This window comes from Argentina anserina, chromosome 2, assembly GCF_933775445.1.
Source record: "Argentina anserina chromosome 2, drPotAnse1.1, whole genome shotgun sequence".
NCBI lineage: Eukaryota > Viridiplantae > Streptophyta > Magnoliopsida > Rosales > Rosaceae > Argentina > Argentina anserina.
This window is the reverse complement of record NC_065873.1, coordinates 5916230-5937762: the sequence shown is the minus strand read 5'-3', so window position 1 is coordinate 5937762 and position 21533 is coordinate 5916230. Positions and strand designations below refer to the sequence as shown.

Below are 21533 nucleotides of genomic sequence, written 5' to 3'. Positions count from 1 at the left end.
CTTAATCTACAGAAGGAGCAGTACTTACAACAAAGTATGTATGTATATATACATGGTTTCTCAATTACAGACGTTAGTTCCTATTTAATTATACGGATGTGAAATGCAGCTGTTGGATTGGCTTAAATGAAGCTCAACGGTCGTGATTATAACAACATCATATGAGTTATTTTGGAGTGATATGTGCAGGTTTCCAAGGCTGCCGACCCGGGATTTAATTTGTTTTTTTGTTAGACTAAAACTAAAGACATTTGAGTTCAATACATAGACTGATGCAGATTTAAATCCACAAAACGAAAGCGAAGGAGAATGAATTGGAGGGATCCAAAATAGCATATCAAGTTATAGGCTTAACAGTGTTGAGAGCAACTAATTGATCGAGTCTCACCAAGACAGATCTGTTCACCGATCGATAGAAGTTTGTTCAAATTGAAGATGTTTTTGAAGGCAAATATCTGGGTTTCATACAAGGAAGATGCCAAAAGGTGATTGAGATGAGAATCTTTGACAACATTTACAGAACCGTGATTTAAACAAGAGGGTTTGAGCTTGTTTATTTCCTCGGTTTAAGCAACTAAACTTCTGCTGCGAACTAAAGCAAGAAAACAACTAAAGCATCAATTTTTTTTTCTCTTTAATCAACCAAACTGATGCAAACTATTGGAGCTAATAAAAAGAATAATATTCTTGTGAGCAAAAATGAACCATTCAAAAAGGTTGGGAAACGCAAATCAAATCCAAGGATGATGAACAAAATTGAAATTTGTTGGTTTAATAGCTTTCATTGATTCAAGCCCCTTATTCAATCTAAACCAAAACTAACAGAGAAAGAAAACAAGAAAAGCATTCCAAATTTGTAGTGTTAACCTGAATTATAAGATAGAAGGCTAATCCAAAGAACGCAGATGAAGAGCAGGAACTATTGGAGGCAGGTCTTATTTTTGACCCGGGTCAGTAGCTTTGAAAACCCGCGTCCATATCACTTTAGTTTAGAATGACCCATCTGCTATTGTTTTAATCATGACCATTGAGCTTCATTTAAGCCTATCCAACGGCTGCGTTTCACATCCGTAGAATTTAATAGGAACAGATTTCCGTAATTGAGAAACTCTATGTATGTATGTATGACACTCTTCTTCTTCGGGTACAATAGCAATTAAGCCTCACTTTTTCAAGGAACTGGTGCCTCTTTAATTGGATAGCTGAAGGACCTTGATCAGTAAAAAAAGAAAAGAGATGGAAAAATAAGTAAATAAAAATGAAATACAAGAATTTAGATTCAAAATGAATAAAACGTGACTGAATTGGTCCTAGTTACTCTTCGGAAGGAAACATACCGTTTTAATGGGCGGATAGCCCAACCCTTGGAACACACTACGTATAGCCCCAAGTGGTGAAGAGCCGACATTGAGGTGCCAAACCTTCTCGCCGATGTGAGCTCTTGGGGAAGATCAGGAGCAGAACTAAGGCCAATAGTGGCCATGACAACTCCCTTCTCTAAAATCTAATTCTCTATGTGATTGTTCTTTGTAGAGAAAATTAGAGAAACCCTCAAAGTAGGATACCAATTTTAAGATAAACCCACACCTTTAATTTACACCCAATTCATATTTTAAACATTCCAATAAACTATATGTTTGTAATTAATATTTTTACCAAGTCTAATTTGCCCTTTAGCATCTTTTTATTTGAATTTGAAATTTTTAACTAAACTTAAATCTTAATAACTCTATTTCAATCAATTTCATCCATTAATTTATCATAATTTAGTTATTTGAGAGAGAGAGTGTGTGTATATATATATATACACACTCATGATAAAACTATTTCATTTGTAATAAAAGTTTGTAGTTCTTGATCTATTTAGTATGTATATTCCTTCCAATATTGGAAGATTTGATATGAAGGCGGAGATATATGCTTTGAAGAAATGATGATGCTGACTATGTATATGATACTTTCCGTCATTTCTCTGATCAAGTGATAGTTGAGGACTTGAGGAAATGTTTTGAATAATACAAGACATGTCATGGATTCATGGAAGGTGTTTTACACTTTGTGTTTCTTATAAGGAATATATCTTGTTATTAGATTATTTTGTCTAATATTTAGGTATATATTGCCATCTTATAAAAAAAATCTCTAGTATAGTTTATTAATAAATCACACAACTATGTGAGGTATCTAACTAATTTACATTTTGACAAGATATTGAGAAAAACCCAAAGGATTAGAGTTTCCGTTTGAATAGATAACTTACCTATATAGTATAAATATGTAACTTACCTATATAGTAAAAATAGATAACTTATCAATTTAATATAGTAAAATATAACATACCTACATGGATGAGCAACTTTATTTACGAAGTTGAAACAACTTATTTTCAAAAATAACTTACCTATATAGTAGGACTAATTAAATAATATACATATATGGCAGAATTAAATATCTTACATATATAGTAGGACTAATTAAATAATATACTTATATGGCATAATTAAATAACTTACCTATATAGTAGGTTTAATCAAATAATATATATATTGCATAATTAAATATCTTACCTACATAATAGGTTTAATTAAATAATATACATATATCGTAGTATTAAATAACTTACCTATATAATATATTTAATTAAATAATATACAGTAGAATTAAATAATTTACCTATATAGTTCGTTTACTTAATATATCTATATAGTAGGTTTAATTAAATAATATACCTATATGATAGAAATATTTTTAAACACAAAAGAAATGTATAAAAGAAACAGCTCATTTAACTTTGGTTTCCAAATTTAGATTACATGACTTTGGCACAATTAATCATTACATTAAGGCTACAAATTACAAATTTGTGATTAAAATAAATATTAATGTAATAAACTTAGATTATGGAATAGATTAAGTTAATTATTAGTAAATTAGGTAGGTTACAAATTTAACTTGAGTGACAACTTTTGTAATTTTGAGAGAATACATGTTTTAATATTAATCATACATGACAACTTTTAGGTGTAAATTGAAATGGAAAAAAATAATGGGTTTAATCGAAAATTTCTTCTTCAAATTGGGTGTAAAATAAATTGCCTATTCTTTGTAACTTAGTGCAAATGAGTTCATCTTAGAAGTACATAGAGTGGCACTGTGGCACCCTGCATGCATGGCCTCCTTCATAATCTTTGGCACCGCCAAACCTTGATAAGCTATGATCTTCACACATAACGTGGGGGAATCGGTATTGTTGCCCGGGGTTTTAATCCTTCTATTGTTGGAGGCATGTGTGTATGAAGCTAGAGCATATAACATCTTCGGATTTGGCATAAGCTGTAGCTAGTCGTGAACTTGCTTTAGAGTCTAATTTATCTCTAATTGTTTTTTGAATATGACAATACCGCGAATTGGTTAAGATCGTAACTAAGTGTGGCACCATAGAGGACATTACCCATCGTCGTTCTTCTCTTTCCTCTTTGTTTTTTGTTCATGCATTTAGAAAGGCCAACATGATTGCTCGTTAAGCTAGCTCTTCTCGATCTCATGTTGTAGATGTGGTGTTTTAGTGTACCAATGTCAAGGCTTTGTAGACTCAATATAACCAAATCCGCTTGATTATTTGAAGAATTAATTCCGTACTTTTTTATATTAAAAATAAGTACAAACACATAAAGCTAGGATCACCCATATTTCAAACAAAAAAATAAAAGAAAAAGGACTCATTCCATCAATAGTCATCTTTATGAAACTCGACAACTTCTAACTTAAATTTTATTACAACACCCCGCATCAAATGACCATGTTTGGGAAACTCGTAACTTCTACCACCATCTTTTTATACACGCTTAATTGAAGTGCATACCTAGTTATCGATTTGTGGTGATCGAATACAAAAACGTCTACCACTGTTGTCATAAATGGAAGATCTTGTCATTTAGACGATACAACTTGAATTGATCGATCAGTCTTACTCCAAATTAAGTATCGTACATCAGGTACTTTGGTCAAGCTTGAGACTCATTTATACTTTCTTAGCCATCTCCTCACTGTTAGATGTATTCCCATATTCGCTGCTTGGATAGTCTTGGCTTCCCCCCAGAACTGACTTCCTAAAGTTCTTCATGTTAGCGTTATATGAGTCGGAATCAAAGTCAGAACTAGTATTGGAGCCCCCGAATAAAGCACTTGGACTAGGTTTAATTCCTTCATGCAAGTCCTCTAGCGACACATCACCTTCTAACACGCGCACAATCTATTCAAAACCATACGCGTAGATATTGTTAGAGAAGTCTAAACTTTCAAATAGCAATGTATATGAGTTAATATGTATATCAAGTGAGCTAAACGCTAAACACTTAATGATAAACACAGAATAGTGCTCTCACACTCGATCACGTACTCTATAATTAATTTAGTGAGCTAAATGTAATTTTCATTACCTGACTCATTTTGGGTCGCTTTTTTGCAGAATGTCGAACGCTTGTTGACGCACATGCAACCATGCGTGCCATCCCTTCATGATCATACTTGTTTTCTAATCGTGTATCAGCCAACTCGCTATAGTCCCCATCTTCTATTGCTTTTACAAGTAGTGGCCTAGCCTGTAAATCAAACATTATTTCAAATTTTAGCTAATAAGTGTTAGTAAATATATTACCTTATGAAAACAAAGAACATACAGACAAACTATCTCCCTGTGAGATGATGTGACATAATTGGTCATTAAAATGTTGGTTTGCCTCATAGCATGTATATTCACATGCATTATATGGTCATCAAAATATATGAATGAATGAATGTGTTTTTAAAGAAAGAGAAATGATTATGAATGAGGAAAGGTGCATGTACAAACCCAGTCTACTAATGTATCCTCCTCATATTCTCCAGTGGTGTCCACCGGCCGTCGTCCAGTAATAAGCTCAAGAAGCATTATACCAAATGAGAAAACATCAGACTTCTCAGTAAGCTTGCCACTTGATGCGTATTCAGGAGCCAAGTATCTGTACATATCGTTCATTTGTTAGAATATATATATATATATATATATATCAGAGTAAAATTTTATAATCTAATTGTACAATTTAGACAATCGATCATGAAACTGAAAATTACAATATTTTCTTACCCGAATGTCCCCATGACACGAGTAGACACATGAGTTACATTTTCTTGGTTAAGCTTTGCTAGCCCAAAATCTGCCACCTGAAAAATTGTAAAATATAGTATTATCAATTAAACAACTGATTGAAGTAAGTTACCACTCATAGGTGGAGTAATTAATTATCACTAACAGAGCTAAAATTACCCTAAAGATAGCCTCTCTTTACTACAAAGACAACAGAATTATGGTCATGTGACTCATGTCTTTGAATTTAGGTATCACAAACAACTAGATGCCATATAACTTTTCCACTATATCAATCAAATAAGAAAATTCTAGATAGTAGACTTTTGTTAATTAAATAGAAGAAATTAATGCCAAAAAAATTCAAAATTAGCATATTGAGTACCTTAGCCTCGTAGTGATGGTCGATTAAAATATTTGCTGCTTTGATATCACGGTGGATAATCTTTGGATGACCTGCAAGCATTAATTTTTGTATTAGAAATAACTTAATGGTCTATCTATGTTTGGCGACTCGAGGCCTCGAGCTTATATTTGTCCATGATTACATCATATGATAGTTAATTTGGATAACAAAATAATTTGCGCGCTAGATAATATAATATGTATTGAGCTTAGAGTCAACTTAGTTTTAGAACTAATCTGGATTCAAAAAGTGAAACACTTACAATCTTCATGCAAGTAAGCAAGCCCCTTAGCTGATCCCAACGCAATCTTGACCCTGTTGTCCCATTCTAGGGGAGGACGATTCTTATCTAGGATAAATAAACAAGTAATAATGATTAAGTTGTCAAATATATGATAAACAAGGAAATATAAAATAAAATAAAAATACAAGGCATATGCACATACTATAGAGGTGGAACTCAAGGTTGTTATTGGGAACAAACTCATAGACCAATAATTTCCGTTCTCCGTTAAGACAATATCCCACAAGCGAGACAAGGTAACGGTGATGAACACGACTAATAATTTCAACCTCTGCTGCGAATTCTCGGTCTCCTTGGCCACTTCCAGCTTTGAGACTTTTCACGGCAATTTCTTTGCCGTTTGGTAACACTCCTTTGTGCACGAATCCGAACCCGCCTTGACCTAGCAATTTGGCCTGAGAGAATCCTGAAGTCGCAACAGCTAAGTCATCATAACTGAATGTGCTTGTGTTGAACCCGAGAGCCACTGAAGGGTGTGGAGGGGGTTGGAGAGGGCCATGAGGGCCTGAGAAGTTGGAGGAGTTCATCTCGCTGCTAATCATGGCCGGATGAGGCACCGCCGGGTTAGACGACCAACCCGGTAACGGTGGCGGAGGCATATTCAGAACGTGTTCATTGGATTTGTATGGTCCGCTTTGCCAGTATCCACTCCCTGCTCATACATTCTCATGTGTTGGGCAAAACTAATGAACATAACAGCAATTTTGTTCTAATATTTTACTAATCATTTGAATACCAAAAAAAAAAACAGAAGGAAATCTAAAATCATACCGATGCTAATGAATAAAGACTTTGGAAAGTTAGAGTTTAGAAAGTAGTACATACCATTAGGATGATAAGGATCAGGGTTATTCATGAGGTGTGAGGCCTGTCTCTTCTTCTTTCTTCTTGAACATGCAAAAAAGAGCAAAAGAAGAACAAATAATAATCCTGCTCCTGCTGCAAGTCCTATTATGAGCGGTGAGGGGGATGAGCTGGATGGCGATGATTTACTATTGTTGTTTGATATAGCTGTTGATGTTGGAGGAGACTTTTTTGAATTCAGTGGTGGTGGTGGTGCATGCCAGTTAGATGATTTGGGTGGTGGCGGCGGCGGAGGACGCTTTCCTTGGGAAGATTGAGAGTTACTATTCCCACTATTGTTGTTTTGTCCTGAACTATTGTTATTATTTTGTCCAGAGTTGTTGTTGTTGTTATTCTGGTTGCCACTGTTGTCCTTATTATTACTAGAATTGTTGTTGTTTTGGTTATTGTTATTCTGTCCCGAACTGTTGTTGTCATTCTGTCCAGAATTGTTGTTGTTGTTGTTGTTATTTTGTCCGGAGTTGCTGTTCTGACCAGAACTGTTGTTGTTGTTTTGTCCAGAATTGTTGTTTCCAGACGAATTATCTTTCCCACTAGAATCCTTGTTTCCATTGTTGCCTCCAGAATTATCATTTCCACCAGAGTTGTTGTTTCCATTGTTGCCTCCAGAGTTACTATTTCCGTTAGAGTTGTTGTTCCCAGAATTGTTACTACCTCCGGAGTTATTGCCGTTGTTATTGCTCCCTCCAGAGTTACCATTTCTTGAATTGGATGGGGTGGAGTTTGAGTTTGAGTTTGAGTTTGAGTTTGAGTTTGAGTTTGATGGGGAATCATTAGAATTTGATGACGAATCATTCGATGAAGGCGCCATTTGAGGAGGAGCTCCCGACCAAAATTATCGTGGAACGGTGCCGGAGAAACCCCGCCGCTCCTTCGATTAAAGTTGCGCCTGATGACCCCTATAAACATAGCTTTTCAGACTCGAAATTGTAATGATAGAAAACATATTGACATGAAATATTGGAAGAAAATAAAAATCCATTTAAATGGAATAGAGAAGAACCTTGGATTGATGATCGTACATACAAAATGCATGACATATAGTTTACATGCAAACTAAATCGAGTTGCTTGTTAATGTGTGCATACTATAATACTGAGGTGCATGACTAGCTAATTGCATACTGTTGAAAACACTGAGAAAAAGAAAGAGACACATAGAAAACTGGAGAAAGAGAGGGTTTACCTAAAGAAGAAGGGCATGCAGGGGAGGGGATTCTCAAAGGAGGGAGAGGAAAAATGAGGTTGCATGGTAATAATTCAACTCTAGAACGAAGAAACCGTGGTCCTCCTTCTCCCAGATCATCTTCCGATAAAATTTGGCTATTTTCTTCGTGAGTTGCTATTTTTAAGTGACTGCTTTCCTTATTTTTGCTATTTTTGAAACCACCATGCAATTTTTGTTGGCAGAGAACTTCACAACTTTCATCCTCAGTTTGTTAACTTATGTTAATGACACTTGTGTACATTAGCAAACACAAGTACACAACTAATTAACTTCTTACTAAAAATAACAATAATCATATTTAGATTTAGAAAAACGAATACTGTTACAGTATTGATTTCTCTTATGGACTACCTAATGAGTATTACAAAATTTACTTTTTCGGACGAGCATATAAACTCACATAGTAATGTTATCTAATTAAACTTGTGCTAGATTACCATTGAATTTAAATTCAAGAGCGAAGACAATGAGGCAATTTTATTTGTTTATATATTTTGGAATGACTTAAACTAAGTAAGAACAAAAATGGGTAACTTAATGAGCTTTTGTGATGGGATGTGATTGACATAACCAACTGATTATGCATCATCTATTCATAATTGGCATTCTCATTCGCTCACCAAGTAGTTCTACAATAGTATTACGCGGTGGTGCCACCTTCTAGATCATTTTAAGAAAAAATTACCAGCCTCTCTTTTGTTTGTTTGATTATTTTTCACTTTCTTGTTTTACCCGTGCGTTTAGAGTAATTGCGGGTTTTTTTGGTTAATAGAGTAATTGCGGGTTAAAGATCGTTTTAAACCGTTTATAAAAGTGGAGAAAAAGACTCGTGTGTCTTTCCGTTAACGACCGTCTATGGCGCACGCACGGCGTATTCCACAACGTTACAAACGAGTACAGGTCGGCTACAGCTACAAATGACCCGGAAGACTAAATTAGACTAGAAGACCACCAGCAAGAACTTCCTTCCTTCTCAGAAACCTCTAGAAACCTTGAAAGGCTCAGCTCTCTCAGATCCTCCTCAATTCGCTCCCGAAACGATGCCGTCCCGGAGAAGAACGCTCCTCAAGGTCATCATCCTCGGCGACAGCGGGTCTGAGTCTCTCTATCCCTCTCTATTTACTCCCTTGATTCGGTTTCGCGCTTCAAAATTGGGCGGATCTTTCTAGATCTTAGCACACACAGTGATCTGCAGCCTTGATTTTCATCTCGTATTGTATAGTTGCACGAGAATTTGAGTTTGTTTAAATGCTGGCTTAGGAGTAATCGCCTTTGTTTGATTTCGTGATTTGTGATATTTTGCAGGGTTGGGAAGACTTCTTTGATGAATCAGTATCCTTTGCAGCTCTTCTAATTTAGTGATTTAGTTAATTCAGCAATTTAATTTTGAAATTGAGGCGTTTATGTTGTTTGTATAGAGCAATTTCGGTAGCTCCTTGACTATAATTGTTAAAGATATGTTAATAAGAAGTTCAGCAATCAGTACAAGGCGACAATCGGAGCCGATTTCTTGACGAAAGAAGTGCAGTTCGAAGATAGGCTCTTCACCTTGCAGGTCTTTTAATTTTCGAGTCTGGAGTTCATTTTATTGATTAAAGCATTTGGATTATATGTTTATAAGAACTGTGTTAAGGACGCTTCTCGGTTTGAATGCTGATGCTTGTTTGGAGAATATGTCTTGCATGGACTTGTGGTTGGCCTAGTGGTGACTTGGAGTAGAAGGAGCTGTGTAGTTAAGAAAGGTTAGAAAAACACTAGGTAGAACTATATAGATGGTGAATGAATCTCGAGGATTATCCTTATGATTCTCACTCTCAGTTAGAAATGATTTTGTTGTTCTGAGAAGGTGAAAGAACAAGTATGATCTGATCTCTACAACAATATAATCAGATGTTGAAATTAAAATTGTCTGATGGTTCTGACTATTGTAGTGTGGTAGATGGCTAATAACTGGAAATCCCCCTGAGCCTTCATATGAACAACTTAATTTTTACTTAAGTGGCCTTCTCGTGGAGTTATTTGCTTCAAAGGACTATTTGAGGCTCGGAGTATCTGCTAGCTGAGGTCTTTATGCGTCTGTGTTTGGTCACTTTGCATAAGTGGTACAGATTAGATATTACACCCCTTTTAAAATTTCAAGATGTGATTTTCTTTAAGGAATGTACGTCTAAAATCCAACCCCCTTCTGTGAGGAGGATTGCATTTCCTTTCCTGGGTTTCTGTGTGGGCAGTGGGGATTCACTATAACTGCTTTGTGTCTTTCTTGTTTTTGGTAGTGAATGAAACTGCTTTATTTTAGATTATTGAAAATGCTGAACTTTCACCTTGTCTTCATTCTTCCCTCTTTATTGTTAACATGCCATGGCTTCCACAAGGTTTGTTATTATACCTGTCCTGATTGATAACCTTGCCAGCCATTCTGTTCCTTCTATCTTATTCTTTCTTAGTTGTACTGCCTTATACTGAATTGTAATATAGTTTCACATTGTAACCTTTCATGTCAATAGGCAAAAATTCATTTGGTTTTTAACTTTTTATATATCAACCAAACAAGTGAATGCAAATCCTCTCTCCTGTTCTTTGTTGTATACATCTGAATAGGCTGAAAGATTTTTTTTTTCAGTTTATAGATTCTAGATATTCAGGGCATAATTTATTATGTCCTGATGAAGTATTAAATTATTGTTGATTTTTTAATATCTCAACTACTCACGAGAGAGAAACCTTCCATCATAGGTACTGTATGAAGATTGTGATGTGGGATTTTTGTGCTCTGTAATGCATAGTTAGGCCGAATCCGGTTTCTAAGCACTTAGTCTTCTTATGCACTTAACCTTGCAGTCCCATTGAATATGTTCTACCTTAGCTTGTCTGCCATAACTTCTGCAGTGGATTTTTTTTTTCAGTTGTTTAAATTGGCTACTAAGTGGATATATTAAGCCATCTCAGTTTCTTTTATTTCGATAGATTTGGGATACCGCTGGTCAAGAACGGTTTCAGAGCCTTGGTGTAGCATTTTATCGCGGTGCTGACTGCTGTGTTCTTGTTTATGATGTTAATTCAATGAAATCTTTTGATAACCTTAACAACTGGAAGGAGGAATTCCTTATTCAGGTATTGTCTTTAATTTTTTTTCTTGCACTTGTTTCAAGCTCTTCCAGTTATTGTGTTAATTAGACTTCCATTTATGCGCAAGTATCATGAGGAAGTTGAGCTTTTAGTTTTGACTTGGAAAATCTTCTGCAGGCTAGTCCGAATGATCCCGAAAACTTTCCATTTGTTGTAATTGGGAACAAGGTTGACGTAGATGGTGGAAATAGCAGAGTGGTACGTATATTTTACAAGAATAAATTCTCTCTCTCTCTCTCTCTCTTGCTCTCTCTTATTTGTGTGTGTGTGTATATATACATATATGTATCTATTGCTCTGTGTGTGTGTATATATATATATATCTCTCTCTCTCTCTGTTTCTCTCTCTTGCATTCTTTTTGGATGTCTATATATGTATATATCACTTTTTTTAAAATAATTTTCTAGGTGTCAGAAAAAAAGGCTAGAGCTTGGTGTGCATCAAAAGGAGACATTCCGTACTATGAAACCTCTGCCAAGGAAGGCATTAACGTGGAAGAAGCTTTCCAGTGCATAGCGAGGGATGCCCTGAAGAGTGGGGAAGAGGAGGAGATGTAAGTAACATCTCAACTAGAAACTATCTCCATATGTTAATTGCTCATACACGTCCTCAAATTAGATATGAATGAACAAACATAATTTAAGATCTTCTGTTTACCATTACGAATTGCAATTATGTTCCACCAATGCAGATCTTTTGTCCTTCTTTAAATATTCAAGTTTGATAGTTTTGTTATAGAATTCTGTATGTCCACTACGTTTAAGACAAAAAAAGTCTTCTAGGTTAATCGTTGCACTTTAATAGATTGTGTAGGTGAGAGCTGTTCTGCTTTTAAGTATTACATAATGCTACAGTAGCTGTTTTGTTTTATTATTATTTTCGCTTTGGTGTTGACCTGTTTTTGACATTTTCTCCTTTTCGGTTGTGCATCTGTAAAACTATCCATTTCATGAAGATACTTGCCGGACACTATTGACGTTGGAAGCAGCAATCAGCCCAGGTCAAGTGGATGTGAGTGCTAAATATTTCAACTGAATTCTTTCCTCTTAAAAGAATAAGTCATCTTTGGAAGTACATTAGTCACGGATGTTGTATATTACTGTTTGTGTGGAGGACAAATTGGTCTCATTAATGCTCTATTCATCTCGGTTGTGTGGTGCCTTTCTTTCTGACTTGTGGTTAGTTTGATCTGATTTTCCTTTTGCTTCGCCACTATTATCCTGTATTTCTTAAAACAGTACATTCATTTTATTTCAATCACTGGTACAGAACTACAGATGGTGCACGATGTTTTTTTGCTGCAATCTTGATTAAAGATAACTGGACGAAGTTTAACTCATACAAACTTATTATATGATAATTGATAAAGGAGCATTTGCTACATTTCAATTAAAATAAAAACCCTTTGTCACCTCCGCGTCAAGCAAACTTCTTCAAACCTAGTATAGTCATGAACTTCAGTTACTCACCCGATCTATCAGTTCAATTTTCTGATGACCACATTCATCATTCCTCACTGCCTAATATTCCTTGCATGTTTGACATTGCAATATTTCATAGTTACATTGACCAAAAAAATGTTCTAATAGAAGTCGGCACTATTAGAAACTTTTGGCAAATATAGCTACTTCTCTCTAGGGTTAAGTCATCATATTTGGCTACGTTTAAGTGGAATATAACTTAAAACAAGAACTTGGAGATATGTGAGCTGCCACATATCTTGTATTTCACAGCAGTTTTTTTACCAATCCCAATATTCCATCTTGGGAATCATTAAAATCTTTGTAGAATTCGACTTTGATCAATGAAATTCGTTCTAGGTGTTTCGTAAAGAGCATTGGTGCTTTCTGTTTTTGTTTGATGTCATGGATAATAACCATTTGAATGCTGGAGGCTAGCCATAGATAGTAGTGCTGATATTGCGTAGATGACTGAAGGGAGGGAGGGAATACCTTATTATTGGAGTTTCAGGCTAGGGTGAATTCATCCTCTCCCCATATTTGAATTCATCTAATGATGGTAGGTGATTCTGAACAACAGCCCTGTTCCCCTGGTCAGCAGTTGAGCACCAGGTGATCAGGACTCTTCTGAACAAAGTGAGGTGACCTCATTCTAACATTCCCCAAATGCTGCTTCACCTCATGCTAAAATTTCAAAACGTTTGATTAGCTCTTCAGTTCACCGAAAACTCGTCACTAAAAACCCAAATTGAGAACACGAGTGCAAGTGGCTTGGTTGCAGAGGAGTCTGAAGTATCAATTATCAAGTATTCATCTTCCTTTAGGCAATCTAAACATTTTGGAGGTATAGAGCTCCATGGTCTCACTGCAACCAAGTATTGACTCATGCCTTGTAGAAGGAACTTGAAACCAGAGATGGTCTTTCATGCTAACAACCTTCTTGTTACACGTCTAGTTTTTTTATTGCATGTTGTGTTTGCTGAAGAGATGGCTTTCAACTATCGTTCTGATAAACTGTTCTAAACCTAATATTCAGAAATACATGCCCATGGCTTTTCCATTTCACATGGTAAAATCTTCAGAACGCTTCTGTGCTAAGAATTAAGATCATGACGGGGGAACCTACATGCTTCTCTCGCTCGTATTTTCGCCATGTGAAGGGAGATTTCAACCAGCTAGTATTCGAACTGTACTGCAAGTATGTTCTTAAGAAACTAAAAAAAATCAAGATTGACTTGTACAAGAGTAATTGTCACAAATCTTCGATAAACCATAGTAAAGATTAGCTAAATCAACTCAAACTAATTTTAGAGTTTATGCCATCCCATACACTAACATGATTCTCTAATCTGCTGAGGTACAGTACAATACAGTACATCTTACACGATCAAGTATGAGACAACCTGAGTTAATCTCAGCTCATGAAAACTTACAGCAGCCAAATTCAAGCGGACATTGACCTGAAAACACTGCTTCAAGTTGAAGCATAAAAGGGTCATTCTGTAGAGTTGCCGTCTGTCTTGGCATCAATCTTCATAATGCAAGGTTATCATTGGTCATTGAATTAGACGGATTACCTTCTGAACGCCACAAATAAAGTTTATATATAGGCCGCTTCCCAGATCATCACCCAACCAAATATTCATGACATTGCCTTGCAGCAAGACAATAGAGTGCATACATAATATCTCCGATACACCCTTGTGTCTGGTTTCATCAGTTGTAACATCTGCAATTGACAGGTTACATTCTGTTGCCACAAAAATTAGAACTCCATATATAGCAACCAAGATCTACCAGACTTTGTCACCTTGCATGGTAAAAGGGATGATTGATGACTGCTGCATAAGAAAAGATCAACATTTATTCACATGTTTTCTTGTGACAATTACTTTGACCCAATAGAAGAAAGGCTGTCCAGCCTGTCCCGATTGGGAGGCCGAATTGGACTTCCCGACAAATTGGAGCCCGAAAATTGGTTTAAAGGGGTTGGAGGCACTGCGCCCATGGGTCTCAACATGGGTGGTCTCTGTGAGGCCATCATAAGTGGGGGCCTTGGAACTGAGTTTGTAGCATTCATGGCCATTCTATTGGCAGGCATTGCAGATGGCATTCCTCTAGAAGAGGAACCTGGTAAGCCAAGTCGGGCAGCAATTATCTGTGCCCGCTCATGGTAGAGCTTCTGTCTTGACCTGTCTAATTGCTCTTTCACCCTCATCACAACACTTTCCATCTCATTAAAGAAACCCAACTTGGCTTCTAACTTATGCAACTGCAGTTGAACAAAAACCTCAAAAAGTAAGGAATAAATGTTACTCACAGCAAAAAAAAGTAAGGACAGATTATGGCATTGGAATGACCTGCTTCTCTATCAACATGGCTGCAAGCTGACGGATTTGATCTTCTTCCTGTTCTGCTAGAAGTTTTGCCTTTACAGCAGCTGCTGAGACTGCAGAAACTGCAGCTTGCTTTATTTTATCTATTTTCTGTTCGCCTTTTGTCTCTTGCTTTTTATCATTTTTCAAGTCTGTACAGCCATGTTTCTCATGTTTACTATCATCAGCTCGATCCTCACCTGCACAGTGCAGCAAACAGGAAATTAGAAAATCAGAGGCATTGAACTTTCAAATCGGGAAATTAAAAACTATTGAACAAATGCTTGATTTGTTGCACTTTTAATGACTTCAAACATAACCGGCATGCAAAAGAACCACTTCCCAGATTCTAATTCTTCCCAAAATTCAGCATGCTTACTTGGTCAAAAAGAGAGATTATTTGACACCCCATCCATCCCAACTCAAATATGACACACACACACGCAGATATACAGTATATATCAGAGAGATAGAGAAAGAAGTATACTTGTAGTGTTTTCAACTGGTTGGGGAAGCTCATTATCTTGTGCGGGTTGAGTATCACACACCATATCTACATCCTTTGATGTATCTGTAGGTTGAGGGGGTGCTTCTGATTCAATAGTAACTTGTGGTGGGGCTTCATCTCTTTCTGAAGCCAGAATATTAGAATCATCCACTTCTTTTGATGTCTCTGTAGATTGCGAAGGTTGCTCAGCTGAACTTGATGCAACTCCTTGCTGAGGCTTTGTCTTTGTTGAGGGAATGGAGTCGGACATATCCACATCCATCAGTGTTTCTGTGGTTTCAGAATGATTTCCTACTGAAGTTCCCTCTCCCGAATCCTTTACCGAACTTGGTGGTGCTTCAACTTTTGAACCATCTGACTCCTCCAAAGTAGGTGATGGATCATTTGATAACTTTGAGTTGTTTGATTTGTTTAGTTTATCAGTCCCGACTTCCTCAGGAGCGACCTTGTCATCTTGTTCTTTTGCAGACTGCGACTTTTCTTCAGGAGTAACTTCTTCTAGTTTCTTGTCATTATTATCATTTGATACACCTTTATCTTCCAAAACTGAGGTGGAGTTATCCTCTTTATGACTATTTTCTTCATCTACTTTGTCACTCAGAGCTTCTCTTTCAACAGAAACACTGCATATCCCATAATCGCATCAGATAGAGTATACAAGAATTTGTTTCTAAAAAAACACAAAAATTGGTCAGAGCATTATTTGCTTACACAAAATCAACATACCTATCACGACCAGCTTGTTCCTTTCTTTCATTTGGGGGATCTTCCAAAAGAAAGCAGTGCCTAGAAGCCAGCTCGATGCCAGGAGAATCTGCAGATATGGATTTTAAAGAATTATGTGCTGAAGCAATAGCATTTTCAGGTCCCACCAACCGTGCCAAGAATGCTGCCTGTAATAGAGTTCAGCCTATTAGTAGTGACACATTAGCCAAGCTCAAAGCAAAGTCTGAGTTCCATGCTTTCTTTAAGCTCCCCACCATGTAACACATCCACTAGGCTATATTGGTACTGACATAAGTAGATGCATGCATGTATAAAGGCCAAAGTACTGTAGATGCATGAATGTTCACATAATAAAATCATTAAAAAGGGTCGTTCGAACAAAAAATTATGCAGCAATTTATAAAAAGAAATTCTACATGACAAAGGTGAAAGGCTAACAAACTCAGTAATAGAGTATCCTCTGGCAGTAAGCACAAAATTCTGACAAAGTGGAAGGTTTAAAGAGTTGGTTAGATTGCAACTGGCAAACACTGGGCCTTCTTATGCAACCAATTTAGTGTAAGTGGTCAGAATTTGTAATAGAATGGGTACCCTAAATGGTACACCGATTGTCGGCTGACCATGTCAAGTTTTATAAGCAGAGCAGGTTACCAAGATGCAAGATTCTAATAAGACTGATTAAAGATAATAGTAAGATGTCCAAGATTTCAGTTCATTAAACTGAATATAACTAAAGTTCTATTTACTTCTTTATCCAAGGCATAGGTCACACTAATCCATGGGCTGATGTACCATACTTGTGAGTAATCAACTTACCAATGCCATGGCAGGGTTTCCCACATCTGCAAATGAGAGTTGACATTCAGGTGTTTGAGGATAACCAACAACTTCAAAGGCTTCTTTAAGAGCCTTCAATGCAAGGTTCTCGTCTGTTTCCTCATCAAGTTTCAAATCATCAGTGTCTTGACTGTCTTCCAACTTCGGGGTTTCCTGATCAACTTTGACTCCAGTTTCATCTTCTGGCTTTGAAGTATCCTCCCCATCTTTCACCTCACTTGCTTCTTCTTTGGGAATTTCCATCGGGGAATCTTGAGGGTCACTCGCATCAGCACTTGTCTTATTCTCTATTGTTTCAGGGGCATCTTTGGAGGGCAATGATTCATCGTTAGTTGAAGTTGGATCTGCAGTTTCTTTGGCACTGGCAACAAGATCATCATCATGATCTAGAAAGGTATCCTCAATTGGCATTTGAACAAAGTGCAAAATACACTGAGCTTTTGTTTTTGTAGCAACATGTTCAGCAATCTCATTCCAGTTTTCTTTATATAATTCTAATGCTTCAAGCAGAAGGAGGGTCTCCTGATCTGTCCAATTTCCACCACTTACCCCAGGAGCCTCAGCAGGCTCCATAAGAATAAAATCTGATGAAGACATACCCGAGTCGAATTTCCCATTGTTAAAGCACTCAGAACACAGGTCAAAATCCGCCTGTTGAAATGAATGTAGATAGTAAACAGGAAAGTTGTCCGGGCAACGAAAATTTGCAGCAATTAACAAATGTATAACCACGACAAGCAGTTCATCAGACATCATGTTCAGTCAACCTGACATGGAATTTGTTTGAGTACATCTTGTGCCTTGTTAAAAGTAGTATGCGCTATACAGTACCAAGAATAAGCACCATTCAGCACTATCAATCTACTGCTAGCTGGTGATAAATCCTGCTGATCTCCTAAAGATGTAACAAGTTGAATCTAATCATTTTGATCTCGATAGCATAATCAGTTTAATCACGCAGTTCACACATAGAAGAATACTGATCTTGAAAAATTTATTTTCAAACGACTTCAAGCAAGTGGTTCAACTAATGTTCATGAAACAGGAAGAGTTTCTTTGTTTTATTATTAAGATACCACATCATAGATAAACAAACATAAAGTAATGTGTTCCTGTAATTCCAATGAAAAATCAGGAATTGTATGAAAGAACCAACCTGCTTCTGGCAATGGTAGCGTTTGCGCGAGCAATCAGCCGAACAAGAGTTGCAATGGTACTCCACAGCTGGCCCCTCAGGCCTCACCATCTCTTCAGCAATTATAGACTCTGGGAACAGCCCAGATGCCACAGTCGGAGTTGTCAAGTTAGTCTTAGGTACTAGTGATGATCGTGACTCTAGTGCTTCAAAGTGATACAACTTATCTACCAAAGAATCCCTCTCTGTCACCTCATCACTGTTGACATTTGCAACACTAGAACCCGTTGGTGGGAAAGGGTGAAAGTTTATCAAACCCCAATGATCCAAAAATTCCATCACTTCTTGCCTCGAATCAAAGTCTCCGACTTTAAGCTCCAACATATCCTTCAGTTCAACCAATGTCCCCGGATCCTCACGGAATTTTTTTATAATACAATTGCGTATCTCCAAGTATGTCTCCAGAGTTCTAGTATCAGACTTCCCATCAAAGAATGACGGCAACATACGCTCCTCAATGGAGTGAACCTTTGTCCACGAGAACCAACCTGTAATTCAGAAATTCGATCCCCAATCAAAACACCAATGTTACAAAAAAGAGTAATGTCAAACCGGTCTAACAAAGAAATCCATCTAATTAACTTTTGGCGATGTACATTCCCTAACAAATCAACTTATAGTTTCATATCAATGTAAAGACTAATTTTAAAAGGTTAAACTACTTCAGCAGCTCTATATTTAGCTCAATCCTCACATTTTCGGCACCGAAACTATACAGAACTTCAAAATCAAACTCAAGCAATAAATAAAATCCAAAATTTCAGTCAATTTAAACCAAAAAATATAAAAACTTGAACAGAAACGAGGGTTTGGAAATTGGCTTCACCACAGTGACTGGGAACCACATGAGCATTGGCATCACGAGATCTTATAGCTTCAAACTCAGCTTCCATAGCCGCCTCCAAAGCCTCCAACTCCTCCTCCCTTTTCGCTTGCTCCGCCTCCACAGTCGACGGCTCCGGCCGCTTCGTTTGAGCAGCCGGCTTCGCCGCCGCGGCTGAGGCCGAGGAGTGGCTACTAGGCCCCTGGCGGGCCCTCGTCAGTGGGCCGTTGTGGATCGGGAGGTGAGAGAGTGAAGCCTTCTCGCGAGTCATGCGCTTCGACGGCGTTGATGAAGAGGCCGAGCCGCCGAGGCTGCTGGCCTTTCGCTTTTGGCCTCCGGCGCGGCGTCGGGATGAAGTGGGCTCGGTAGTGGACGGAGAGTCGGCGTTAGCCAGCGGCTGAGTTCCGGCGTCGCCGCGCTTCTCTTCCATGGTTTTTTGGGGGATCCGGATCGGGGGTTTGGGCTTTGCTAAGGTGATTATGTCGCAGACTTATTCTTGAGATTCTCACTCACACTGTTACTTTCTGTTTTGAAACATTTACTGTCAGGGTGAACCTGATTTTACCTTTTCATTTACCTTTTCTTTTTCTTTTTGAAATGGACGAAAAATATATTAATTAAGTAAAAAAGTATCGTCTAACCTTTGTAAATGATGGATCACTATATATTACTAGGAATGTCGCTAAATGCAAAAAATATTTTTTTTTTAAATCTCGTTAGGTCTCATCGAATATATAAAGTAATAATTAATTTATTAAAATTTAAAAATATTTAAAATAATTAATAATTGATCAAATGTATAAAATAAATGGTGAATAAAATTCATAATATAAATTAAGCGAAATAATTATTTAAACTTATCATTTTAAAGTTACTTTTAGGCATGAAATTATACTAAATTTGGAAAATGAATAAATATAGAATTCTAGCTAAAAATAGGCATAGTAGTGAGACTAACCACTATAAAATAACAACAAAACTCTCTATAAAATAATAATTTATTAATTTATCGATAAATGAATAAATTATTTATTTATCGATAATATAATAATATTGCTAAAATAATAATTTCTTCCGGTCTCGACATTATTCATTAATAGAGATTAGACTGTACATGGAGCGATACAAAAGCATCGGAAAAAAAAACATAACAAGATGCACAAACGCATCTGAGATAACTAAATGAGCAACATCTCATAACTAGATGCACATATGCATTAGGGAGTAAAAGTAACCATGTGACTTAAATCACTTAATGCACTAAGGCATCATTGCATTGCATATGTCACAAAAGTAGTGTAATAAGGGGAGTAACCGTAACCGTAGCCAAGGAGATCGGGAGCAACCAATTGTGTAACAAACTCAAGCATTGGCGGATGATCTATCAAGAACAAATCCAAGAACAATATGAGCAGTTGTTTTGGACGCAAGATTCGACTCCTAGTACATCTAGGGTCCTAAATACGGATCCAAATCTGAGCTGTAAACAAATGAAGCACAAGGCGAGGCCAAGCCCAGGCAGCCCCATACCACAAGCCTAGACAATTGGGCCCCTAAGAAGAATTGGCCCAAAGGGAAATGCCCAGGCCACCCCACCCATTTTGGCACCCAAGTTCCGTCGATCGGAGCAGTACCCACCTTCTCTCGGGGCCTTATCCCATGCTGTCAACCACCACCCAATGACATTGGAACCCTTTCAACTAGAGCCCGCCACCGATGGCCTGCCCAACGAGGTCCCAAGATCACCAACCCCATTAGATCTGGGAATTGATGTCGCACAAGAAGGAGCTAACCCAGCCACAAATAAGCTCTTATGGCTTTGCATCAATGACGGCTTGGATCCCAAATCCGGGTCCAAGCCCACCAATTTGATTTGCCCCGATCCAGATCTTCGACGCTGCTACCTAACATGCTGCATCCCCGCCGTGCTCCTCTGTCTTCCCAGCAACAACTTGAGCCTTCACCAAGCCCCACCGTCTTGGCAATACTCCACCTCAACAGATAGGCATCCATGGAACTCCACCAAGAGTTATGGCGTGGGAAATCACCTCAGGTTTCTTGAGAAGATGAGGAACAACATGAGTTAGATCCTCTGTAGACGACAAAGATGTTGAAATAACAACTCTTCGAAGAGAAGAGTCGATGTCGGAGTTGCTGGCTTTCCTTGCCCAAAGGTGTTGCATTTCCAACCCTAGTAGAGCGGCTACTAAGTTTCATTTTTTTTTCAATTCTTTTTTCTTTTTTTTCTTTCCTTTTCTTCATCAGCTACTACCAACTAAAACTAGTTTACCAGTATTGTACTAAATGGAAATGGTTTTAGACTTTTAGTAGAAGCATGTTAGACCCAACCCAATGGGATTGTCTAGTAAAAACATGTTAGACCCGACCTAATGGGGTTGTCTAGGAAAAACATGCTAGATTGCAATTGGGGCAGACGTTGCAAGATACTCTTGATATTATATTGGTTCTCCTCGTACAAACTAAGTGATTCGAAGCACAAATCTTAGCTTATGGACAGTGAAAACGGTAACTACGGCGGACGCTACATGAGTT

At 37.4% G+C, this 21533-nt stretch overlaps 4 protein-coding genes across 6 annotated transcripts in view; 1 reads left to right on the top strand and 3 right to left on the bottom strand.

The window, feature by feature from the left end:
- Nucleotides 1–21533, bottom strand: part of LOC126781944 (coatomer subunit gamma) — a 169146-nt gene that overhangs the window by 14419 nt on the left and 133194 nt on the right. The window lies entirely within an intron of this gene.
- On the bottom strand, nt 4022–8004 carry LOC126783848 (putative proline-rich receptor-like protein kinase PERK6). The gene is made up of 9 exons (XM_050509380.1): nt 7980–8004; nt 6661–7521; nt 5978–6487; nt 5794–5880; nt 5511–5581; nt 5126–5202; nt 4853–5000; nt 4440–4601; nt 4022–4252 (listed from the first exon to the last, which is right to left on the bottom strand). The coding sequence occupies exons 1-9, from the start codon at nt 8002–8004 to the stop codon at nt 4022–4024; spliced, it is 2172 nt and encodes a 723-aa protein (XP_050365337.1).
- On the top strand, nt 8853–12332 carry LOC126781959 (ras-related protein Rab7). Of its 2 annotated transcripts, none has more exons than XM_050507091.1 (7): nt 8853–9019; nt 9232–9258; nt 9382–9481; nt 10894–11040; nt 11173–11253; nt 11464–11606; nt 12012–12332. In XM_050507091.1, exons 1-7 carry the CDS (start codon nt 8967–8969, stop codon nt 12076–12078), a joined length of 618 nt encoding a protein of 205 aa, XP_050363048.1. In that variant the 5' UTR covers nt 8853–8966; the 3' UTR covers nt 12079–12332. The 2 variants fall into 2 exon arrangements, with proteins under 2 accessions (XP_050363048.1, XP_050363047.1); XM_050507090.1 differs by having other exon boundaries at nt 8854–9019; nt 11464–11609.
- LOC126781943 (SWI/SNF complex subunit SWI3D) lies at nt 13758–19443 on the bottom strand. The gene is made up of 7 exons (XM_050507069.1): nt 18984–19443; nt 18119–18645; nt 16942–17613; nt 16126–16292; nt 15379–16022; nt 14877–15091; nt 13758–14788 (listed from the first exon to the last, which is right to left on the bottom strand). Exons 1-7 carry the CDS (start codon nt 19408–19410, stop codon nt 14405–14407), a joined length of 3036 nt encoding a protein of 1011 aa, XP_050363026.1. The 5' UTR covers nt 19411–19443; the 3' UTR covers nt 13758–14404.